The 22,719-nt window shown below is 36.7% G+C and overlaps 1 protein-coding gene across 2 annotated transcripts in view; it reads left to right on the forward strand.

The window, feature by feature from the left end:
• The window catches only part of BGRP3 (beta-1,3-glucan recognition protein 3), a 43,807-nt gene that overhangs the window by 15,900 nt on the left and 5,188 nt on the right, over positions 1 to 22,719 (forward strand). The window contains exons 3-10 of one of the 2 annotated variants that reach the window (XM_062670801.1): positions 5,265 to 5,532; positions 13,685 to 13,909; positions 14,594 to 14,853; positions 15,080 to 15,213; positions 16,049 to 16,215; positions 17,749 to 17,973; positions 18,997 to 19,139; positions 19,591 to 19,942. In XM_062670801.1, the coding sequence (XP_062526785.1) occupies positions 5,400 to 5,532; positions 13,685 to 13,909; positions 14,594 to 14,853; positions 15,080 to 15,213; positions 16,049 to 16,215; positions 17,749 to 17,973; positions 18,997 to 19,139; positions 19,591 to 19,773 (1,470 nt within the window). In that variant the 5' untranslated portion in view covers positions 5,265 to 5,399 and the 3' untranslated portion in view covers positions 19,774 to 19,942. 2 annotated transcript variants of the gene reach the window in all.

Consider the following 22,719-nt stretch of genomic DNA (forward strand, 5'->3'; position numbering starts at 1 on the left):
ATAATGCTAGTTTAAAAAATTAAAAATTACTTAAAAGGAATATTAAATTTCATAAATTAAGTAGGCAATAATAATTTTATGTTAGATAGTTTTTTAAGTATATGTACAAATTCTAAGTTAAATATCTTGGATGTACTAACAACTACCATGTAATTATCATTTTGGAAAATAAAAAATAGTCAAATTATCTTTGGAGTTTATTTTATAAATTTCGTTACATAGTTGTATTTCAGATGTAAGTTTTGAAAAATTGTTACGAACAATTATATTATTTTCCTGTAATGTATCTGCGACTGAAATTTCTGATTCTAATTCTTCTAAATTCATACTTCTGACGATATTATGCAGCGTGGCAGCTATAATAACAGCTTGCATATTTTCTAGTTTTAATCTACTTTTCAATGATATACAGGGAGTCTTCTTTTACAAACACCAATGCATCTGAAAATTATACATTATTCGCTTACATTATTTTACAATACAGTATAACAAACTCTTAACTAAAAAAAAAGATTACCTCTCTATAGTATTTCTTGTTTTAATATGTGATTCATTTTAAATCGTTCCGATTGAGTATGTGGGTTAATTAATCACGTTAAAAGATAGGGTTGTGGGGATAGCCTCTATCGGCAAGCAAATTGCAATTTCCAAGTCCACCTTGTTATCAATGTTCTCTTGATATGTAGATAATTTATTATAATAGTGTCATATTAAATTCATATAAACACCTAAATATATAATATAAATAAATAAAAATATAATAATAATATATAATAATAATAATATAAATAAGGTAATATAAATAAGAAATACCTTTTCAATCAGAATGGTTAATTATAGTTGTATCATGAGTAGACCCAGGCCATCAAGCAACAACATTTTGAAGCATCAATGATGCATTGCACACAAATTACACATTCAAAATACTCTTTTTCTATTTCTAAATTCCTCTCCTATATTTGAATCTGTAACACAAATATAAAATGTAGAGGTATCAGTGTGTAATAAGAATGAAGGTAAATAGCCTACCATGTTATTGTATTAGTATATGAATGTCATTTAGGGCACCATGGGAATCCAGCAGTATTATAAAATTCCTGTTGAGAGTGATTTTGTAACACAACAAAAATTAGGTATAATTTTGCTATTGCTATAAACAAATATAAGTTGTAATAACGAGTACTTTTATGGTTAAAATTTATCTTACCTTTTTGACGTTACACTCAAATATGGTCTCATTAAATTAGTCAATTCATTCACAACACCTTTGCTCAGAAATCTATAGTCAAATTCGTAATTATTGATCTTCGCCATGTAATTCAGACGATCTTTATTTTCCTAACCATATGATATCGGCCTCACTATCACTATCTGCATCACAATCCATTATCATTTGAAATAATTCCATATCACTATCATCACTGCCATTATGAACAGAAACAATTATTAAATTATAGCGATTTACTTTCGAAAGATAAACATGTAACCGGCCGATTTTGACAGATAAGCGAATGCCCTTACTAGAGATAGCGCCGCCTACCGGAGAGTTACTTAAAACTCATATTGAAACGGAAGTAAGCACGATTTGTATGAGCGTTCTATCTTTAGCAGGCTATCCGTCCTCCCGACGATGGATAGATAAATCCGATATGAACTGCTGTCCGTTGATAGGTTATTGGAACGTAAGTAAGGACAAAAAGATAGATTTGTCTATCTTTAGTAACCGAAACTAGTGATAGATAGGTTATTGAAAACGGCCGTTAGTCACGTTTGCCTTTCAAGCGTCGATATTCAATTGTTTAAGAATTTGATAAAAGCATACAATTTTTACTGAGACTTGTATTCCGGAAAATTCGTTCCTGTACAAAAATTGAATAAATACGGGAGTGACTGATTGCTTTCGATCAATTAACCCTATCGTTGCGGTTTCGCGTGACACAGGATTTTTTGGAGTTTACTCCTTTAGAATCGATTTACATATATAGGCCCGGGGTATGAAAATTATGAGGACCAAAATCGTACTAGCATGTCACACGAAATGCGTTATGCGCCTGATTGCGCATGTCACACGAAATGCGCGCCGGGCTGCTGCGCCGGCAGTCCGCCACAAAGCCTCGTACTGATCGCGCGTTTCTCTAATTATTGTATTTTCATATATTTGTTAGTCGTTTGTTTTGTGTCTCGTTAATTTGTTAATAATCTGTAGTGTATCGTGTTGTCGTAATATAGAACTATTTCTCGTATTGTTTCGTTTAATTTTTTATATCCAGTAAACTCCAGTCGTGCGTCGGAGCGGACACACACACTTTTTTTTTTTGTAATATACCTATCGATTCAATTTTTATCTTAACTCAACCAGTTTTTACCAACAATGCTATTTTCAGATATCTTTTTTGGCACGTACCATCCGGTTTTGGTATGAACTGCCCTCCACACTATTCCCAGTGCGCTTTGAGATTACCTCCTACAATGAGATTTTCAAGGATGCCTGTGGTTGACAGTACCTTGATTGTACCAATATTGCCAGTGTCCATAAGCGGGTAGGATCTTGCTTGTCTGTCTGCTATGCAAAGAAAAAGGTGTTTGGCAATCACAGTCTGTTGGTTGCTCATTAAAAGAAAACCGCTCTTCGCAAAAAAAAAATGTTGCTTTTTTGCCTAGATGGGTGGACGAGCCCGTGGTCGAATCCGTCGCTTGCGGCGATGGGCTCGACGAGTAAATTAACCCTCAGACACAGCCCACTGAATTTCTCGGCCCGGATTTTCTCAGTGGGTTGCGTTTCCGATCCGGTGGTAGATTCTGCGGAGCACGGCTCTTGCTAGGGTTCGTGTTAGCAACGTCGTCAGGTTTGAGCCCCGTGAGCTCACCTACTAGTTAAGGTTACGCTGAAATAGCCTCTCAAGGCTCTCAGCTTAGGTGGGGGAAAAAAACGGATACGACATAAGACATAGACAGTAAAAAATAAATAAACACAGGACAATGACATAAAAATTACTGCAGCACTTACATAGCTATGAACTGGTCAGTCATGGACTGGTAAATCTTGACGCAGATCAACAAATAAACAGACATGAAAATAGCATTATTGTGCTAACTGCTATTCATTAAAGTAGATGCCATTTGCAATTTCGTCGAATTTGTGTTTATTAGGTTCCGTTTTAGATCTAGATAGAATCAAGGGATCCCTTTGAGAATAATGGCAATACTAAATGCCAGATTAAACCGTAAATGTAATTATAGCTACTCTCTTGAACCAAATATAAAATCACATCTATACTAATATTATAATGAGGAAAGATTTGTTTGTTTGTTTGTTTCGAATAGGCTCCGAAACTACTGGACTGATTCGAAAAATTCTTTTTCCATTAGAAGCTGACATTGTCCCTGATGAACATAGGCTACTTTTTTTATTTATTTTTTTATTTTTATTTTTTTGTTTCATGTGTGTTTTAATGTTTCCTAAGCGAAGCGAGGGCGGGTCGCTAGTTGAATAATAATTATAGTTGATGTTTGACTTTGCATTATCAAGAAATTTCAATTATATTAATTAACGCGTCATTGTTGTGGTTAATGACCTTGATCATCGATATATTATTATTAATACATGAAGCAAAAACTTTGTACCCCTTTTTACGAAAATTGCGCGGACGGAGTAGTATGAAATTTCCCACACTTATAGATATTGTAGAGGAGTGCAGAATATTAATATTTTGGTAAATTATGCATAAAAAATACATTAAATCAATAAAAAAAAACATTACACACACTACCATGTATTTGACACACACACGCATGCATACTATTTGTTTATTGTCAAACTTTTCTTATTACTTAAAGTCTGTCGTCAAATTGAGAATAGATTAAATATTGTTTGCCTTTATTACTATTTGTCTAAAGTGTAATCTCGGCAAAATCTGTGATTAGAGAAGTATAATAAATAGCCTTTGACAATAGAATCATAATAGTGTACAAACTTATAATTTCAATTAATTAGCCCATAGTTATCCACTGCTGAACATAGGCCTCTCCAATCAATCTCCAGTGCGGCTGGTCCATTGTCATCTGCATCCAACATGACCCAGCAGTTTCCTATAGTCGGTCCATCTGACAGGTGGGCGTTCCACACTGCACTTGTCAGTACGTGGTCTCCATTCAAGAATATCTTTACCCCACTAGCCGTTCGATCTTTGCGCGATATAGCTCTAATTACCGTAATGCAATATATTGATTTATTTTCCAATCAGAATCAATCTTTTTTGTAAAAATATTTGACACTAAGGGTCTGAATGATGATGCCCATATTAAAAGACCAAATTATAGCTGAAGGTAATTAGGCGTAAACATTTTAATATGTTGCTAATAATCTAAATTGACAATTGAATATTATTTTTCTCTTCTCTTAGATTATTAGTTCTGTGACACATCGCGTTACAACTTACTTAAATTCCGACTCTAAGAATTATTCTTATAAAATAATCTACAGTTCACAACTAAGAAACGTCCGTAATTAACCTCTTAATAGTAGTTTTATTACCTATAAATTAATGATAATAATTAATTGCCTATTTGGGGAGACTCATTTAAAATGGTTATGCATAGACAACGGAACATGAATGTCATCCCGCACCTACTTATATGTTGAGTTCGACTTCTCAATCACTAAAATAGCCAATGTCCTATATGTCTTATATAACACAAATGACTATATACACATGTACTTAACAAATACTTACATACATACATACTTACATACATACTTATATAACATCGTATAATAAAAATCAAACCCCCAAAAAATTTAATTTGCGTAATTACTGGTGTTAGAATGTCTTATGAGTCCGTATGGGTAGGTACCACCACCTGCTTATTTCGGTCGTGAAGCACTATTGCGTTTCGGTTTGAAGAGTGGGGCTACCGTTGTACAGTAAAAATTTAAGCCTTAGAACTCATGTCTCGAGGTGGGTAACGGCATTTAGTATTTACGTTGTAGATGTATATAGATTGCGGCATCCACTTAGCACCTGGTGGCCCGTGAGCTCCTCCATCCATCTAAGCAATAATTAAATAAAAGAGTAAATATAAAATGTTTCATTAAAATGCAATCTTATTTGGTATATAATCTTATACGGTAGGCAGCGGCTTGGCTCTGCCCCTGGCATTGCTGAAGTCCATGGGCGACGGTAACCACTCACCATCAGGTGGGCCGTATGCTCGTCTGCCTACAAGGCAATAAAAAAAAAAAAAAAAAAAAAAAATTGGTATAGGAAAAATGATGAGGAAATTAATGCCGTGTCTAAATTTTATATTATGCACATTTTACGACGCTCACACGCAAGATACAGAGCGCTTCAAGATTTTTGAAGTCAGTCAGCGTTCTACCGTCGCACTGTGCAGACGTCATGTTCTTCAAAATTATTATATTAAGTGTGTTAGTCACAATATGTTCTGCGCAACCCAGAGCCGCCCAATACATCGTCCCTCCAGCTAAACTTGAAGCTATATATCCAGCTGGATTAAGAGTAACAGTGCCAGGTACGTAAGTCTTTTTATAATTGACGTATGCAAGGCAGAAGATCCTCAGCTTTTGCTTATCTCTGCCGCTAACGAAGATTCGAATGTAGGACAGCCTTTCTAAGTCATTAATACAAAGGTCTCGTCCCTATGGTAACCTCTAAAGGCCAGGTGAATCGGTAGAGAAAATAGATTGGAACGAAAAAGAAAAAATAATGCTAGCACGAGAACACGTTACCATTTAAAGGATAAACAAGAAACTATCCGAATTCCTAGATAGGTATCATAAATTAATTGGCGCTGCGAACTTTGAATGAAAATCAAATCGTTCGACTAATCTAGCTAGGGTTTCCACGGCAACATTTTATGGAACATAAACGAATGTTCTTCACGTCTTGCGTTGGGGTCTTTTTATTTTTTTATTGCTTAGATGTGTGGACAAGCTCACAGCCCACCTGGTGTTTTGTGGTTACTGGTGCCCATAGACATCTACAACGTAAATGCACCACCCACCTTGAGATATAGTTCTAAGGCCTTAGTATAGTCACAACGGCTGCCCCACCCTTCAAACCGAAACGCATTACTGCTTCACGGCAGAAATAGGCGGGGCGGTGGTACCTACCCGTGCGGACTCACAAGAGGTCCTACCACCAGTAATTACGCAAATTATAATTTTGCGGGTTTGATTTTTATTGCACGATGTTATTCCTTCACCGTGGAAGTCAATCGTGAAACATTTGTTGAGTACGTATTTCATTAGAAAAATTGGTACCCGCCAGCGGGATTCGAACACCGGTGCATCGCTCGATACGAATGCCCCGGACGTGTTATCCTTTAGGCCACGACGACTTCAGACTCTAAAGCGTTGGGAGTAATGATTTTAAGACAACATTCCAGTAGTAGGGCATGTTGTTATCCTGTAGTTCTGCTTATTTCTGACATAAATCAGGTTTGCGTTTCAGTTTGAAGAGTGGGATGGCCGTTGTATGATAATAAATATAATAAAATAATTAACAAACAACTTAGCCCCAGTAATTGTACTCAATTTTTGTCAACCATCTTGTTTTGTATCACATTAATATTGTATTCGAAAAGAAATTATCCTCATACCGAACCGCTTCAGGAGAATAATTAGTTAAATATTCTTTACGAGCTATTTTCCAACGAGACATGCATTGATATTAATATTGATTAATATATAACATTCAATGAAACTTCAAAATGGGAATCTATTTCGTAATGAGCGACGTAAATCTACTGAGGGTTGATGCCATCTTCGTTCCTTCCAAGATTCGTATTGAAATATATTTGTCCAACCCGGACTAATAGGTGATGAAAATGATAATATATTTATTTGTTAAAGTAACCACGACTCATTACGTTACTACATCTCTTAAAATTATGTTAATATCAAAAAAACATTTATGTATGCAAAATTAAGGTAAATTAAGGTAAATAAGGTAAATTAAAAAAACTTAGATCGGCCTAATTTTAAAACACAATTGAAAATCTTGGTCAATTCCACACACAGATGCGGAGTTTTAGCATACACACAGACACATAAATGCTGTTTATCATTTTAATACATGTATAAATTTATATGTGTAATAATATTATGTATAAAGATAATGGTTTTGTTTATCATTTTCCTTGTTCAAGCAAAGATGTCACAAGTTTTTTTTTTTAAATCTGTAAGTTTTTTAACAATCAAGGCTCTCTCATACACAAAAGTTCTAGTACAAGGAAAGAAAATTCTAATATATTGCAACATATTTTTTGACATCAGCGTTAGGCAAATCTTCTTTTTGCAGAAATCGTCCTTATGCGTACTGTCGTGTATATTTTTTTCTATTACCTGACATTTTTTCGCTGATAATCATTACGCTATTTTTAAGCTATTGAATAGCTTTTATCTTGGGCCTTGAGCTCGGTCTAGCTTATGAGTGTGAAGGAGACAGTTAAGGTTTTGCTTTTATTAATGTTTAATATAGCGTGATCTTGTTTTATTATTGTTTTAATATTAAATTATCATTGTCTAATTATAATTGCATAAGTTGATAAAAAATGCTATGCAATAGCTTTACCGCGGCGGTTCCCGAGTGCCACACGTTTTTCTAAACAGCTATGTAAATTGGAATTATCACGTGTTTACGATCCAAATCCAAAATGAGAGAAAACATTGTTTAAAAATTTGGTCCTTAAGAAAAAAAAAAGATTACATTGAAATTGCTTTGCTACTGCTGAGCCTACGTTTTACGCGCCTTACGAGCCTACGTAATAGAGAAGACATACTCTAACTCAAAGTAAGCAATAGGAAGAGAATTGCTTTAGCGTAAGTTGATGAAACTAGTATTTAGAACGATTGACTAGAATCTACTGCCAGTATTACCAAGCATTTTGATATCCTGTGTATCCTGTGATAAAGCTGAACTATTATCACGTGTTCTATATTCCTTTGTCAGTTGTCAAAGATTGGCTGAATTTAGAATCGCGTACTAGACTTGTGAGTATTACCGTAAAATACTAGTCAATACTCGTGAGCATTATTATAAAATACTAGTCAAACACTAGACAAAAATACTAGTGCACATAACAAAAATCTAGTGAAACGCAGTCTTATTTCGCTGAGATGTCACTATTTAAACTACACTAATTCGTTTGTAACTTTGACGAGACAAATACAAGATTCTTTATACATTGCAAAAAATTCTGCGACAGTATTTAAATATATATATAGATATCCATAATAACATAAATATTTTTTGTGTATGATTTGATTACGCTTTGAGTAACAACAAGTCTATATTTAACTTCATTACTAAGAAACCGTGATATTGTCATAACACTATTAAGGCAATGACTCAGGCCTTTTTATTTTTTATTATTGGAGTTTACTCCTTTAGAATCGATTTACATATATAGGCCCGGGGTATGAAAATTATGGGGACCAAAATCGTACTAGCATGTCACACGAAATGCGTTATGCGCCTGATTGCGCATGTCACACGAAATGCGTAATCGCAGGTGACGCCGGGCTGCTGCGCCGGCAGTCCGCCACAAAGCCTCGTACTGATCGCGCGTTTCTCTCATTATTGTATTTTCATATATTTGTTAGTCGTTTGTTTTGTGTCTCGTTAATTTGTTAATAATCTGTAGTGTATCGTGTTGTCGTAATATAGAACTATTTCTCGTATTGTTTCGTTTAATTTTTTATATCCAGTAAACTCCAGTCGTGCGTCGGAGCGGACACACACACTTTTTTTATTTCCAGTTTTTTTGTTTATTGTTGATCGCTTACGAAATCCGTTTTTTAGTTTACTTTGACTGTAAAGCGATAGTTCTTGTTGTTCCTTTAATTTTGTTCTCAAGATATCCTTTCGCACTTTTTTTTCCTACCTATTCGCTGGTATCCTAAGGAGCTATTCCAGCTACGCCCGGACGGGTAGGTGAGCTCACGGGCTCAACCTGGATTTTCTAACACCAGCCCTAGCAAGAGCAGTGCTTCGCAGTATCTACCACCGAATGGGAAACGCGACCCACTGAGAAGATCCGGCGAGAAACTCAGTAGGCTGTGTCTATGGGTCAGTTCGCTCGTCGAACTCTTCGTCGTAATCGACGATTACTATATCATATTTTATTAAGTACTTATGAAGGTCGTTCACAAGACGTTATAACAATATTCCACGATTAGTTTCATTCACAAAAGCTCCAAATTTCTCTTAGTCACACATATTTCGAATTCTCAACCTTTTGTTAAAACAAATAAATATTTCCGTATAAATAAATCTACTACACAGACGAATACAGCTAGCTTTAAATTCAAATCCATTAATTCATCAACAAATGACTTTGATTTAAGGAAAACGAGACAATGATAAAGTAATCGGTTGATAACAAATATGACCTCTTCAAATTTAACACTCCGTATTTCCCCAGTTTTCTCGTTCCTTATGTTCAAACAAATTCAGTGCCTTTATCTTCAACAGTGCTCACGGCCAATATCAGATTTGTTTTCAATCAAAACGTTATAGTTTCCAAACTAGATCTGTCCTGTCTTAGTGAAATTGGGTTTTAATATGCAATGTAGGATACAGGTTCTCCTGGGCATATACCCGCTGCCTTCAGCTTTATCACTGGTCAAGGCACTTCTCTCCGATGTTGGTGTGTGGCATCAACTAGAAAATCAGTTCGACTGTTAATCTAACGCTCTTGAACATTTTTTATGAGTCAGCAGTGAAAGAAGTGCACGAAAGGAATAGACAGGACGGTGGTACATTCTGCTGTATGACCAGAAAGCAATTTTGCAATTGAACTTCATATGTCATTTTTTTTAATGTTTAGATGGGTGGACGAGCTCACAGCCCACCTGGTGTTCAGTGGTTACTGGAGCCCATAGACATCTACAAAGTAAATGCGCCACCCATCTTGAGATACAAGTTCTAAGGTCTCAGTATAGTTACAACAGCTATCCCATCCTTCAAACCGAAACGCATTACTGCTAAAAATAAAAATCATTAAGCTAATATTCTTTCCACAAATCATCATCTGTTGTGTCTGCATGTCAGCGTCTGAAAAATTAAATGAACACTTTGTGGCCATTGACACCTTTTTTATGAACGCAGGGGCCCACGACTCCACCGTCTTCGATAAGGCAATGAACTATAATGGATTTAAAGCTTTGCAATGTAAAAGAATTATTCGCATGTACCGGTTTTTGTATGTAAAAAAATCGTTTCGTACGCTAAGAAATTGTTTAACTGGATTTTCGGTTAAATAAAATTTATGCATTAATTAATTATTCATGCCGTGAACCAATCGTACTTACATGGTCAAAGAGTAGCATAAATGTGGTTTCAAACTATTTATTACGTCGTTAATCTAGTCAGTGATGAAGACACTGTACCGAAAATGTTTCCGATCGCCGTCCAGTACCTTTGGTCAATGTATAACAACATGTACAACGCTCTCAAAATATACATATATGATTTTTCTTTCTCACAGCTCAAACTATTTCCATAATGAATATTCTCAAAATCAATTCAGTGGGTTGAGAGTGACAAGTGGGAGCCAGAGAGCTGGCTAGCTCCTTTCGTATTTATGAAATTTTGATAAACTGATTCTTGTTCGTAATCATTTCTGTAATTCTATAGCAATTATCCTAGTCTGACACGATAGTAGATGGAACTGGCAGTTGTTAGCAAGTCCCACACGTCGCGGTGAAGCTGGAAAGGCTTTCGAGCCATCAACAAATACCACTATCCCAAAAAGGCACGGACGAAATACATTGGTGTGGTATCTAACACCAATACATTTTTTATTTATTTAATTCGTTGCTTGTTTTTGATGTCCATGAGTTTAGTTTAAAACGTAATGATAAAACGAGATATTTGTAAATACCACAGGATATATTTTTTGTATTTATTAATATTCGACCGCTAATTGTAATAAAAGAGAGTTAAAAGGAAATGAAGTAGCATGGACTAAGTTGCCATCATCCAGGAATCATAAGTGGAGCGAAATACGAGGGATTAAAGTATATATTCCAGCTCATAAATATCACACCCTGCTTACCGTTCCCCTCTTGAGACATGGAAAAATATCTCGCTTACTTACAACTTATTTTGCACTTTTGTATTTAAGAAATGTAACGAGACTCAAAGCGTGTTTGGCGTTTTGGTTCGGAGACCTTAAAATCAACAAAAATATTAAACTAATAAATAGCTTTGAAAGTCATTCACCTTTCATAACGGCGCCGCTTCGATTGATCATCATTATTCATGGGATATGTTCAAACTTTTTTCACAAAAACTTTAATCACTGACAGACATTAAGATAAACGAGTTCGGAATGAAAAAAAATAAAAATACATCGCAAATAGTACAGTCCTCTTTTTAGAAATTTGCTAGTCTTAGACATTTTTGAAACTACAGGGTTAAATATGTATATGGTTTATTATTATCATTGTATTGTTTCACACATTTCGATATTCGATATTTGAAGATCGTATTAACTACAATTAAATTTAAAATTTTACTGGTGGTAGGACCTCTTGTGAGTCCGCGCGGTTAGGTACCACCACCCTGCCTATTTCTGCCGTGAAGCAGTAATGCGTTTCGGTTTGAAGGGTGGGGCAGCCGTTGTAACTATACTGAAATCTTAGAACTTATATCTCAAGGTGGGTGGCGCATTTACGTTGTAGATGTCCATGGGCTCCAGTAACCACTTTACACCAGGTGGGCTGTGAGCTCGTCCACCCATCTAAGCAATAAAAAATAATAATAATAATAGAAATGATATCTCGACATTTTGCGAACAATAAACGCGATTTTAAACAGTAAAAGTATCTTTAATTACGTAACATAGATTAAATGTTGAATTTTCTATAAAAAATATATATATTTATTTTTAATGTTCCTCTCGCGTCTCTCAACTCCGAAGTCACGACCTACTAGACTATAAAATTTAGATAATTTTTATTAAATAGTTCTCAGTGATCAGAATTCGACCTTGTCTCCGATATTTCAAGTTTTGATTCGTTTTATTAACTAAACCATCTAATATTTGCACCTTTTTAAAAATTTCTTAACTTTCGCAATTTTTTTTTCTTTTTTGCAAAGATGGATAGACGAGATCACGGCTCACGTAGTGTTAAGTGGTCATCGACCACAATCTATGAATCTTTTGTTTTGATTGACCTTTACGCGTCTTCTTTTATTACAGTGCTCGCAGGAACTAAAAACTAGAGAAATAAAAAAAGTAAAAATAAAATCAAGTATCTGACATTTAGTGATGTTTTTATTTTTAAAGTTAACAGTGCAGTGAGCACACTGGTGAGTAAACTGGTTATACAAAGATGCCGTTTGAGTCAGTCCACGTAAATAAATGAGGAACGGGTCTGACGAGTTTGGTAATTAAAAAAAATACAGTAACTTTAAAGATGTTTGAAGTCGATTTTGCGGTTTATTTCACAAAAACAAACACCCAAGACGAATCAGAATCGAATCTCATCGGCAAACACTCGAGGACTCTTTGAAGGTGGCAGGTCGAGACCAATATTAGAACACTCCATGACTTGTCCCCAAATTAAAACTTCTCCTCGGTGGTATTTGAGATGATTCCGGCATCTCTATTTTATCATCGCGTCACCTGATACCAGAACAGTGTTCATTTATATTGTCTAGAGCTGATGCATTCATCGAAAGAGCGTTAATTGTGTGTTTAATTTCCTACCTAATTGCTGGTAGCCTAAGAGCCCATTTTACCTTTTCACGGACGGGTAGGTGAGCTCACGGGCTCAACCTAAGAGTGTGCTAACACTAGCTCTAGCAACGGCAATGAAAAGATCCCGCGAGAAACTCAATGATTTGTGTCTATGGGTTAATTCGCCTAGTCGAACTTATTCCACGAGGACGGTGACCGGTGCTTAAGCCTAAAAGCACCGAGAATGGCCAATGCGGGTTCAAGTCGCTTTGAACAGCTTTTTATCTAACAGAGCTGTAGTCCGAGCTGAGCGGTAGGCATTAGCTCCTCTAGCATTGGTGACACTCAATGGTTACAGCTCATCATCTCTAGGCCTTATAACGTTCGTCTTCAAAGGCAATAAAATATTTATAATATGTGAATAATGAATAAAGAAAAATAACGCTGCACCTTAAGCAATAATCGGCAAACTTGATGATGCGAAGTACTATCTAAGGCGGTCTAGCTTAGAGTAGAGTAGAGTACTTGAGGCTGAACGAATATTGAATTCTGGGAATAATCGATTCCTAGCAGTGGCAACGTATGGCGTATTAATATCACCTTTACGGCACGCTATAAATTCGAATTTTCTTCTTATTTTGCAATTGAGCACATCTTGCATAGCACTTCGATGCTTGACAATTTTTATCCATCGTGATTCTAAAATTATATACATTAGTATTAAGTTGTAAGTATCGCATCTGCAATACTTACAACTATATAGTCGTGAAAACGATCTTGTTTTCACGATTTACCACAACTACTGTCTATTGACAGTATTTTGGCATTCTCACAGGCAACTGTTAGATTTTAATTGCTCGTTTATCCATTTAAGTCAATAAAATAGGCTTTTGCATTTCAGATCTCTAAGTAAAATAAGATATATTATTAGTAAACCTAAAAAATATCTAACGCAGTTCCATCTGGTTTTCAGACGATGGTTTCTCGCTCTTCGCCTTTCACGGCAAGCTCAACGAAGAGATGGAAGGCCTGGAATCGGGGCATTGGTCCAGGGACATCACTAAAGCCAAAAACGGCGTTTGGACGTTCAGAGACAGAAATGCTCAGCTAAAACTGGGAGATAAGATTTATTTCTGGACGTATGTAATCAAGGATGGCCTCGGATATAGGCAGGATAACGGCGAATGGACTGTAACAGGTGAGCTTTATAATAGATATATAGATATGTTTTGTTGAAACACCACAAATTAAGACAGTAAATTTAAAAAAAACACAAAAGTTAATACGTCAATTGAGGATCGGCGACGGAAAATCAAATTGACGGTGGTAGGACATCTGGTAAACCCCCACGGATAGGTACGCTGCCTATTTCTGCTCCTTGCATTTTACAAAATGCCACCCCATCAGAGATAGCTGCAGTCCAGTTCCACCAGTCGTGTGATTTGCTAAAGACACATACTTCCCATGAAACCATAATAAAAAATGAATGCCATTCCATTGAGGATCTAATGTCTTCAACTATTATTCGAAGATTCGCAAATTCCCAGCTACTTACTTGAACTATCAGTATTACTTTCCCAATACGCCCAGTAAATTAAGTGATTAGCGTCTCCTTATCCTCTTTGTCTATGTCATCTTATCGTTAGGAGTTATGGCGTATGATGAGTCTGTAGCGGCGGATACAAACATCCACATTCTGTAGCTAATTTGTTTCGATGTTGTTATAGGCATTATCACATATCAAATTTGAGGTGGAAATTCAAATAGAAAGTGTAGAGCTTCAAATAATAAATTGGAACGAAGTAAAAAAAAAAAACAAATGTAATCTGAAGACAGAAATTCATAATCGAGTGATTTTAGAACAGTAACATTTTCTTTTCAGAATTCGTCAATGAAAATGGGAATCCAGTAGACGTAGCCAACCCACCTGTGGCCACATCTACCACGGGTCCACTGCAGATACCCCAACAAGCCAGCACTCCTATCGTTAGACCGGAACAGACGTGCCAAACGTCAGAAACAGTGGTCCAAGGCCGCGATAAAATCTGTAAGGGAACTTTGATCTTCAGTGACGAGTTTGAAAAGAATAGCCTTAAAGATTTGACGAGTTGGGGAGCTGAAGTTAGATTTCCTGAAGAACCGGTTAGTGTCATTTCTGTTTAATTTGTGGCGGTAGTTTCACTTGCTATTATTACCTTATTCATAGCTTTGAGGTAAAGTTTCCTCGTTTTAGTCTTTTATTTAATATAGGTATATAATACCGCTGCAATTTGTGCGATAATATATGTATATTGTGTGTTTAAATTCAATTTCCGATCCGGACTGCTAATTTTCTTGAAACATTCTTTCTTACTATAATACATTCCAGGATTATCCATTCAATGTCTACACAACTGATGGGACCATCGGCTTTGATTCCGGATCTTTGATCATCAGTCCGGTGCTTTTGGAGAGTAAATTCAGTGAAGACAAGATTTATCAAGACCTTGATTTGACGAACAGGTTAGATAATTTATTGGATTATTATCACCATCTTGAATATCCGTAGACAGGGTGATAGACGAAACGTATGGTGCAGACATACAGATCGGTATGACAATGCCATGTGCAAAGAACCCAGAGCTGCTACGAGAATTTCCCTATGATTCCAATGTCCATACATAGCACAGCATGTCCTAAGAAACCATTTCATGTGGAATAAAGTTTAGTTTAAAGTAAAACTGCAAAGATTTTCAGTCCAGAATAGCACCACTTCATGTCTTTCCGTGGTTGACTAAAAACATCATTGAAGAATGAGCAATGTTCTTTGAGAATACTCACCAGTGCACGACGATCACCAACCGATATTTACTGGTTGTAGAGCATAAGGAAACCCTACAGGCAGATGCCACTAACACGAGTTGGTACCGTCATCATACTTATTCGAATCTTCGTATAATCACTAAGCACCAGATAGATGTGAACTCTTTCACCGAACTTAGAAATTTGTAGGCAGACGAGCGTACGGCCCACCTGATGGTAAGTGGTTACCGTCGCCCATGGACTTCAGCAATGCCAGGAGCAGAGCCAAGCCGCTGCCTACTGCTTAATACTCTCCACAAGCCTCGTTTGAAGAAGGACATGCTATAATCCATTGACATACCAGAACATAAAGGAGGGGATATTTCTAGAAAAACATCACTGAGTCCTGTGCTAAGGTACGCTGCAGTCGCAACCAACCTGGTTCATACATCGCCACCCAGCCGCTAACCATGAGCACTCGTGAATCCACCTAACTAAAAACTTGAGAGCGTGTCTGCATCTTCTTATTAATTGTAAGCATTTATATAAATAACAGATGCACTGGCCAGATCGACACAACGGAGTGCAAAAGAGTGGCTTCTGGATCACAAATTCTTCCGCCAGTTATGACCGGGAAAGTGACAACTAGACACAAATTCGGCTTCAAATATGGAAGGATTGAGGTTCGAGTTAAGCTACCTGCTGGAAACTGGTTGATTCCTGGTCAGTATACTATAATATAAACATATTGGATCTACTTTCAGCAAAAACTCCAAGTGTGTGATTAAGAGGCACATTGTGCTGGTTTCTATTGGTGCAACAAAGCCTGGGTTAAAAAACTATAAACAATTTCTGAATTCTCTGAAGATTTTTTTATTTTTTTTTATTGCTTGTATGTGTGGACGAGCTCACAGCCCACCTGGTGTTAAGTGGTTACTGGAGCCCATAGACATCTACAACGTAAATGCGCCACACACCTTGAGATATAGTTCTAAGGTCTCAGTATAGTCACAACGGCTGCCCCACCCTTCAAACCGAAACGCATTACTGCTTCACGGCAGAAATAGGCGGGGCGGTGGTACCCACCCGTGCGGACTCACAAGAGGTCCTACCACCAGTAATTACGCAAATTATAATTTTGCGGGTTTGATTTTTATTGCACGATGTTATTCCTTCACCGTGGAAGTCAATCGTGAACATTTGTTGAGTACGTATTTCATTAGAAAAATTGGTACCCGCCAGCGAGATTCGAACACCAGTGCATCGCTCGATACGAATGCACCGGACGTCTTATCCTTTAGGCCACGACGACTTCAAATACGTACCAAACACAGTCAAGTCCATAACGTATTTTCATAATGAAGGACCAGCATGAAACCCGCTATAGTTGACGATTAGCGTCGTTTCTACTAGTAAGGCTTATTGTGAGCCCTAATAGGTACAAACATTTGGTATTTGGGTTTGAAAGGACAACCACTTATAAATTGGTCTATCGAAATTATAATATATATATATATATATATTATGTGTGTATATGATGTTAAGTAGTTACTCCAAGAACTTCTTCTCAGTTATGTCACTTTTGACAGAGTGGTCGTGATCGTCTACATGACATGGGATCATTAAGATCACGATATGGAGGGGCAAACTTAACACGTCTCATGATGCCGTCTTACTGAACTGATTTCGGGGAGTTATCTTTATTATTATTTTTTATTTGTTCGGTCCATGTCGTTCTGGCTATCTGTACCTGATCGTTTTCATTCTGTCGTTTGGTCTCCGCTGTATTACCTACTGGCTGCACAGAAGCTATAGTGATGGAAGTAGTGTGCCTATACCCGGATTATATCTTTATCATTATATCGCGCTTTCGCATATTATTTTTAAAACACAACGAGCTAATTAAAATTGTTCGCTATGGTCTAATACCTTTCAGCGGGTTGGTCTTCCAATACGAATACAAAACATAGGTGGTTTTTTTTATTGCTTATATGGGTGGACGAGCTCACAGCCCACTTGGTGTTATGTGGTTACTGGAGCCCATAGACATCTACAATATAAATGCCGTCACCCACCTTGAGATATGAGTTCTAAGGTCTCAGTATAACGGCTGCCCCAGACTTCAAACCGAAACGCATTACTGTTTCACGACAGAAATAGGCACGGTAGTGGTAACTACCCGTGCGAACTCACAAGATGTCCTACCACCAGTAATTACGCAAATTATAATTTTGCCGGTTTGTTTTGTAATTTCAGAAGTCAACTTGGAGCCACACGAGAAGATGTACGGTCCGCGCCGCTACGAGTCCGGCTTGATGCGTATCGCCTTCACGAGAGGAAACGCTGTCTTCAGCAAGAAACTGTACGCTGGACCCGTTCTATCCGACACCGAGCCGTTCAGGTCGAAGCTAATGAAAGAGAAACTCGGCATCGAGAACTGGAATAAGGAATATCATAATTATACAATGATTTGGAAGCCTAGTAAGTACACTGAATAGATATCATCATCATCATCATCTCATCTCAGCCGATAGCTGTCCACTGCTGAACATAGGCCTCTCCAATTGATCTCCAACTCGATCCTGTGGACCAAATGGTAAACAGTCGACGTCGCCCAAAACACGTCATTACGGATCCTCCCGATCCATTAACGGTGCTTTTATGTACCACAAGCACCGGTCACCGTCCTAGTCGAAGTCGTCGCTTGCGACAAAGGGCTCGGCGAGCGAATTAACCCACAGACACAGCCCACTGAGTTTCTCGCCGGATCTTCTCAGTGGGTCGCGTTTCTGATCCGGTGGTAGATTCTGCGAAGCACTGCTCTTGCTAGGGCCAGTGTTAGCAACACTCCAGTTTGAGTCCCGTGGGCTCACCTACACGTTAGAGCGAAGCTGAAATAGCCTCTCAATGCTATCAGCAAAGAAAATTGACCTCCAGTGCAGCCGGTCTGCGGTCACTTGCTTCCAACATGACCCAGTGACTTTCACTAGGTCTTCGGTCAATCTGGTTAGTAGGTGATGGTAGGTCTGAATAGATTTGTTCTTCATCAAAAATGTACGTACTTCAAATTAAAATAAAACCAAAAAAATATAATTGCTTTCTACAATAAGTAAGATGGATACTTCTTTCACTTGTGGTTTTTAGTTTTTTGTCAAGTAACAAAAAATATGCACCTATCTATTTATATGTATTTTCACTGCTATACGAGGTGTGAGTGTGCAGAAGAAACAACAAGACATTTGTGGCCTCAACGCTCCTATTCATTTTTAAATACAACTTTAACTTTCTATTACTATTACTTACTATTTCAGAAAAGGCTCTCTTTAAAATCGCTAAACTAATAATGTAAAAATTTATAAAGATAGCCGGTAAAAATCCGATTATGAGTGATTGAGGCGGTTATGAAAGCAATCATGTCACAAGCTTAGCCCCCCGAATACTATCTATAAGTCTCTTTCACGTGTCGAATTTTTATGTAGATTTATGGAAGGTTTTTTTTTGTAGATGGCATTGAAGTTTTGGTTGATGGAGAACAGTTCGGTGTAGTGGATCCAGGTGAAGGCTTCTATACTGTTGGCCGGCAGAATGCAGTACCTCATGCAGCCCAATGGCTCAAAGGAACAATTATGGCTCCACTGGATCAGATCGTAAGTTTCACATATCGTTTTCTCGCATTAAAACTGTAAAACTTAATAATTTTACAGATCAGTGTTTTAAAGGTTTATCTTGTGATATTTTTACCAGTTACATTATCTGTCTTTTAAAGTAAGATAAAATCTGTTAAACTTCGCTCTTTTGATAGAATTTATGAGAAAAATACTGGTGATACCGAATGTTTACGCATATTAACTCAATTTCGAATATTTTTGGAAATTGTACACTTTTAATGCGAAAAAAGCGATAAACATATGTTATTCTTTTCCCATTCTCTATTTTTTTTTTACGCTACGCTATATGCGCAGGCATTTAACTGGAAAAAGATAAGCCCCACTTCTTAATAAATATAACGAGAGTAAAATATTTTTTTCGAATTTTACTGTTGTCGCTTTGTATGAAGTTTTTCAACCAAAACTATAAGCATTTTCATTTTTTTCGCAGTTCTATATCTCTCTCGGTCTCCGCGTTGGTGGCGTTCACGATTTCACGGATAATCCGGATAAGCCCTGGAAGAATAGGAACAGCAAAGCAATGCTGGCCTTCTGGAACGACAGGACTAACTGGTTGCCGACGTGGTACGATGCGGCCATGAGGGTTGATTACGTCAGAGTTTATGCACTTTAAGCTATCAACATATCACGGTGGTTGACTCTCAAAATGATAAGCAATGAAAAGTGGAATGATCGTGTAATAAGTGACGACTGACTATTAACAAAAACAATTCCGGCTCTAGATATTTCGTGATCACGAGAACTTTTAGTGATTAGAAATTCGGAAATTAATAAAACCGAAATTTAGTTGTAGTAGATGAGTAGATAGATATATTGTTAAAGGACATAATTAGATCCCCACTATCCCCCCTATTTCTGCCGCGAAGTAGCATTGTTCGAAGGGAAGGTTTTTATTCAATTGAGACTTCAACTTCGTGGCTTTAAGATAGTAAATGGCATTCACGTTGATGTCTATGGACGGTAACTACTTAAAATTAGATGGTCTGTGAGCTCGGTGACCGACCAGTGCAAGTAAAAAAAATTGCGAGATATAAATTTCGGTAACGGCTTAATATATACCAATACTAAGTATTTAATTGCAATCTACCAGTCAATATCCTGAATATAATTATAAAATTTTGTACAAGCAATTACGTGATTTCGTTATAAAATACGAAGAAAAAATGTTTTTTTTATAATAATAATGATAAAAAAAATAAACATTGTAAAAAATTGCGTAGTGTTATTCTGTTTACTATTTATCCCATTAAGAATTTTAAGAACTATGTACCAACAGCGAGATATTCTATTATCATATTGTTTCCCTACCTGTCATCTAATAAATAGACAGCTTTCCCGCCCTTTATAATATACTAGCGACCCGTCCTTAAAAAAACCGCATCAAAATCTGTTGTGTAGTTTTAAAGATTTAAGCATACATCGGGACAGACAGATATAGGGACAGAGAAAGTGACTTTGTTTTATACTATGTAGTGAAGAGGAGCTTCAATCATTTTAACAAAATGATCAAATAGGGAAACTTATAAATAATAATCACTTGATCTTCCAAACTTGTGCCTTAAGAGAACTCTTCGAGGCAATTCTTCGAATGCGTAAATTTAATTTAGTTCAATTCATCCCTTTGAAAATGAAGACTTACTGTGAAGAAGCCTCTGTCAAAGCGTCGTAATTCGAAGGAGTACCCCTGCAACATTCTAAAATTATCGGGATTCTTGGTCTCAATATTTCGAACGGTATCCAGTATCGGAATCATATTGAAGGTAAAGCCAAGTTCAGTTCCAAAATGTTGAGATTCCTCAACATAACGTATACACTCCTGAGCAAATATTGATGCTTTAGAAAGGCCAGGCTTGACCTCGCATGGAGTACCGCTCGCATCATGCTCTGAAACACCAGCTACTTCCATTTGCCTTCATACAGAAGGGACCGTTTGGTTTGTCGATAATCCCGTTCATATGAATTATTTCGGGCATCAGGTCAGCTGGAGGGATTTCGGTTCTCTTTATGTTTTATGCGGTATGCTCTATGGCTAATAGCATTATCTCATTTTTATCATGGAATCACCCGCCACCGAAGCACACCGCATCTATACTATCTGGAGTCACTGTGGTCATCCACAATGCGTTTCCAGATATTATTATCTTTTTTGCCACGTACACTACACTTCCTGTGCACTACAACATGTCCTTCTTCAAGTGAGGTTTGAGAAATGTACTCAATGCTGGCAGTGGCTTTGCTGTACCTCTTACTGACATCCACGAGTGATCACTAGTTACTATTAAGTAGATTGTTTGATTGCATATTATTATGATAAATAGCTCTGTTGGAACTAGCGTCTGTGGAACTCAGTTCCACACTCAACCCGTGCAAGTCCCTCACTTGAAGTATTCAGGAAGGCATTAAAGAAGCACTATCTATCAATTTAGTATTACTTATATGTATTTATTTTAGTATTTCATTATATATGTACGTGTATGTATATGTTTATGTTGTTTATGTGTGTAATTGTGTATGTATATAGTTTGATATATTATGTATTAGTGTTTATTTTTATTATTTTTATTGTTATTGTCTATAATATCAATAATTAAATTAATTTGATTGTACTCATCTACCCACTAATGTAAAGCTTTCCTTCTTTGAGAACGGTTAGCTGGTAGATAACTCAATTGTTGAGTTAAGCTCGCCATTTTTTTATATCTTATCGCAATTACTGTATTATATTAACGGTGTGTACAAATAAAGAATAAATAAATAAATAATATAACAGGTACATAGTCTCTCTTATATTTCGATGCGGAAGAATGGATAGGTATAAATTATCAATGAAACTATAAAGAACAAACCCGAAAAAATAATCTAAAATAAATTGGACTAATAGTAATTCCAAACATATGCTTCCAAGAAAGGCAAATTGGAGTCTCAGCTATCAATTGTTTTTGCGATTCCGAGCTGACATGTCTCACCATACTCATAAGAGATATAAAGAGAAAAAGACAGATGCGCTTAACAGAATTATCTAGGTAGGCATATTCGTATATTTACTTCTTTTTTTTTAAATCTTTTTTTTTATTGACCTTGTAGGCAGACGAGTATACGGCCCACCTGATGGTGAGTGGTTACCGTCGCCCATGGACTTCAGCAATGCCAGGGGCAGAGCCAAGCCGCTGCCTACATATCAGCATAAATACTGAGTAACTAAAATATTTAACAACACACAAATTCAAACGAACCCAGTCGATATAAGGTAAAACATTCAATAAACTGGCCGATACCGAGAAACGGGAAAACGAACTGCTTGTTCAATTAATGCGACTTTAAAATTGTTTTCTTAGATGATCTTCAAGAGTTAAATAAAGCGTCGTTCATATCGGACATAATTTTAGGTATAATATAGTAGTATATTAGTTCAAACTACACAGAAAAGATAGTAATGAATATATTATTATTAAAAATCTTCTTCTTTTTCTTCTTCTTGTGTTTATTCCACAAAATATTTAACAACACACATTCAAACGAACCCAGTCGATATTTTTCCAGTCATTTTGAACCCAGTCAT

This window comes from Bombyx mori, chromosome 11 (assembly GCF_030269925.1).
Source record: "Bombyx mori chromosome 11, ASM3026992v2".
NCBI lineage: Eukaryota > Metazoa > Arthropoda > Insecta > Lepidoptera > Bombycidae > Bombyx > Bombyx mori.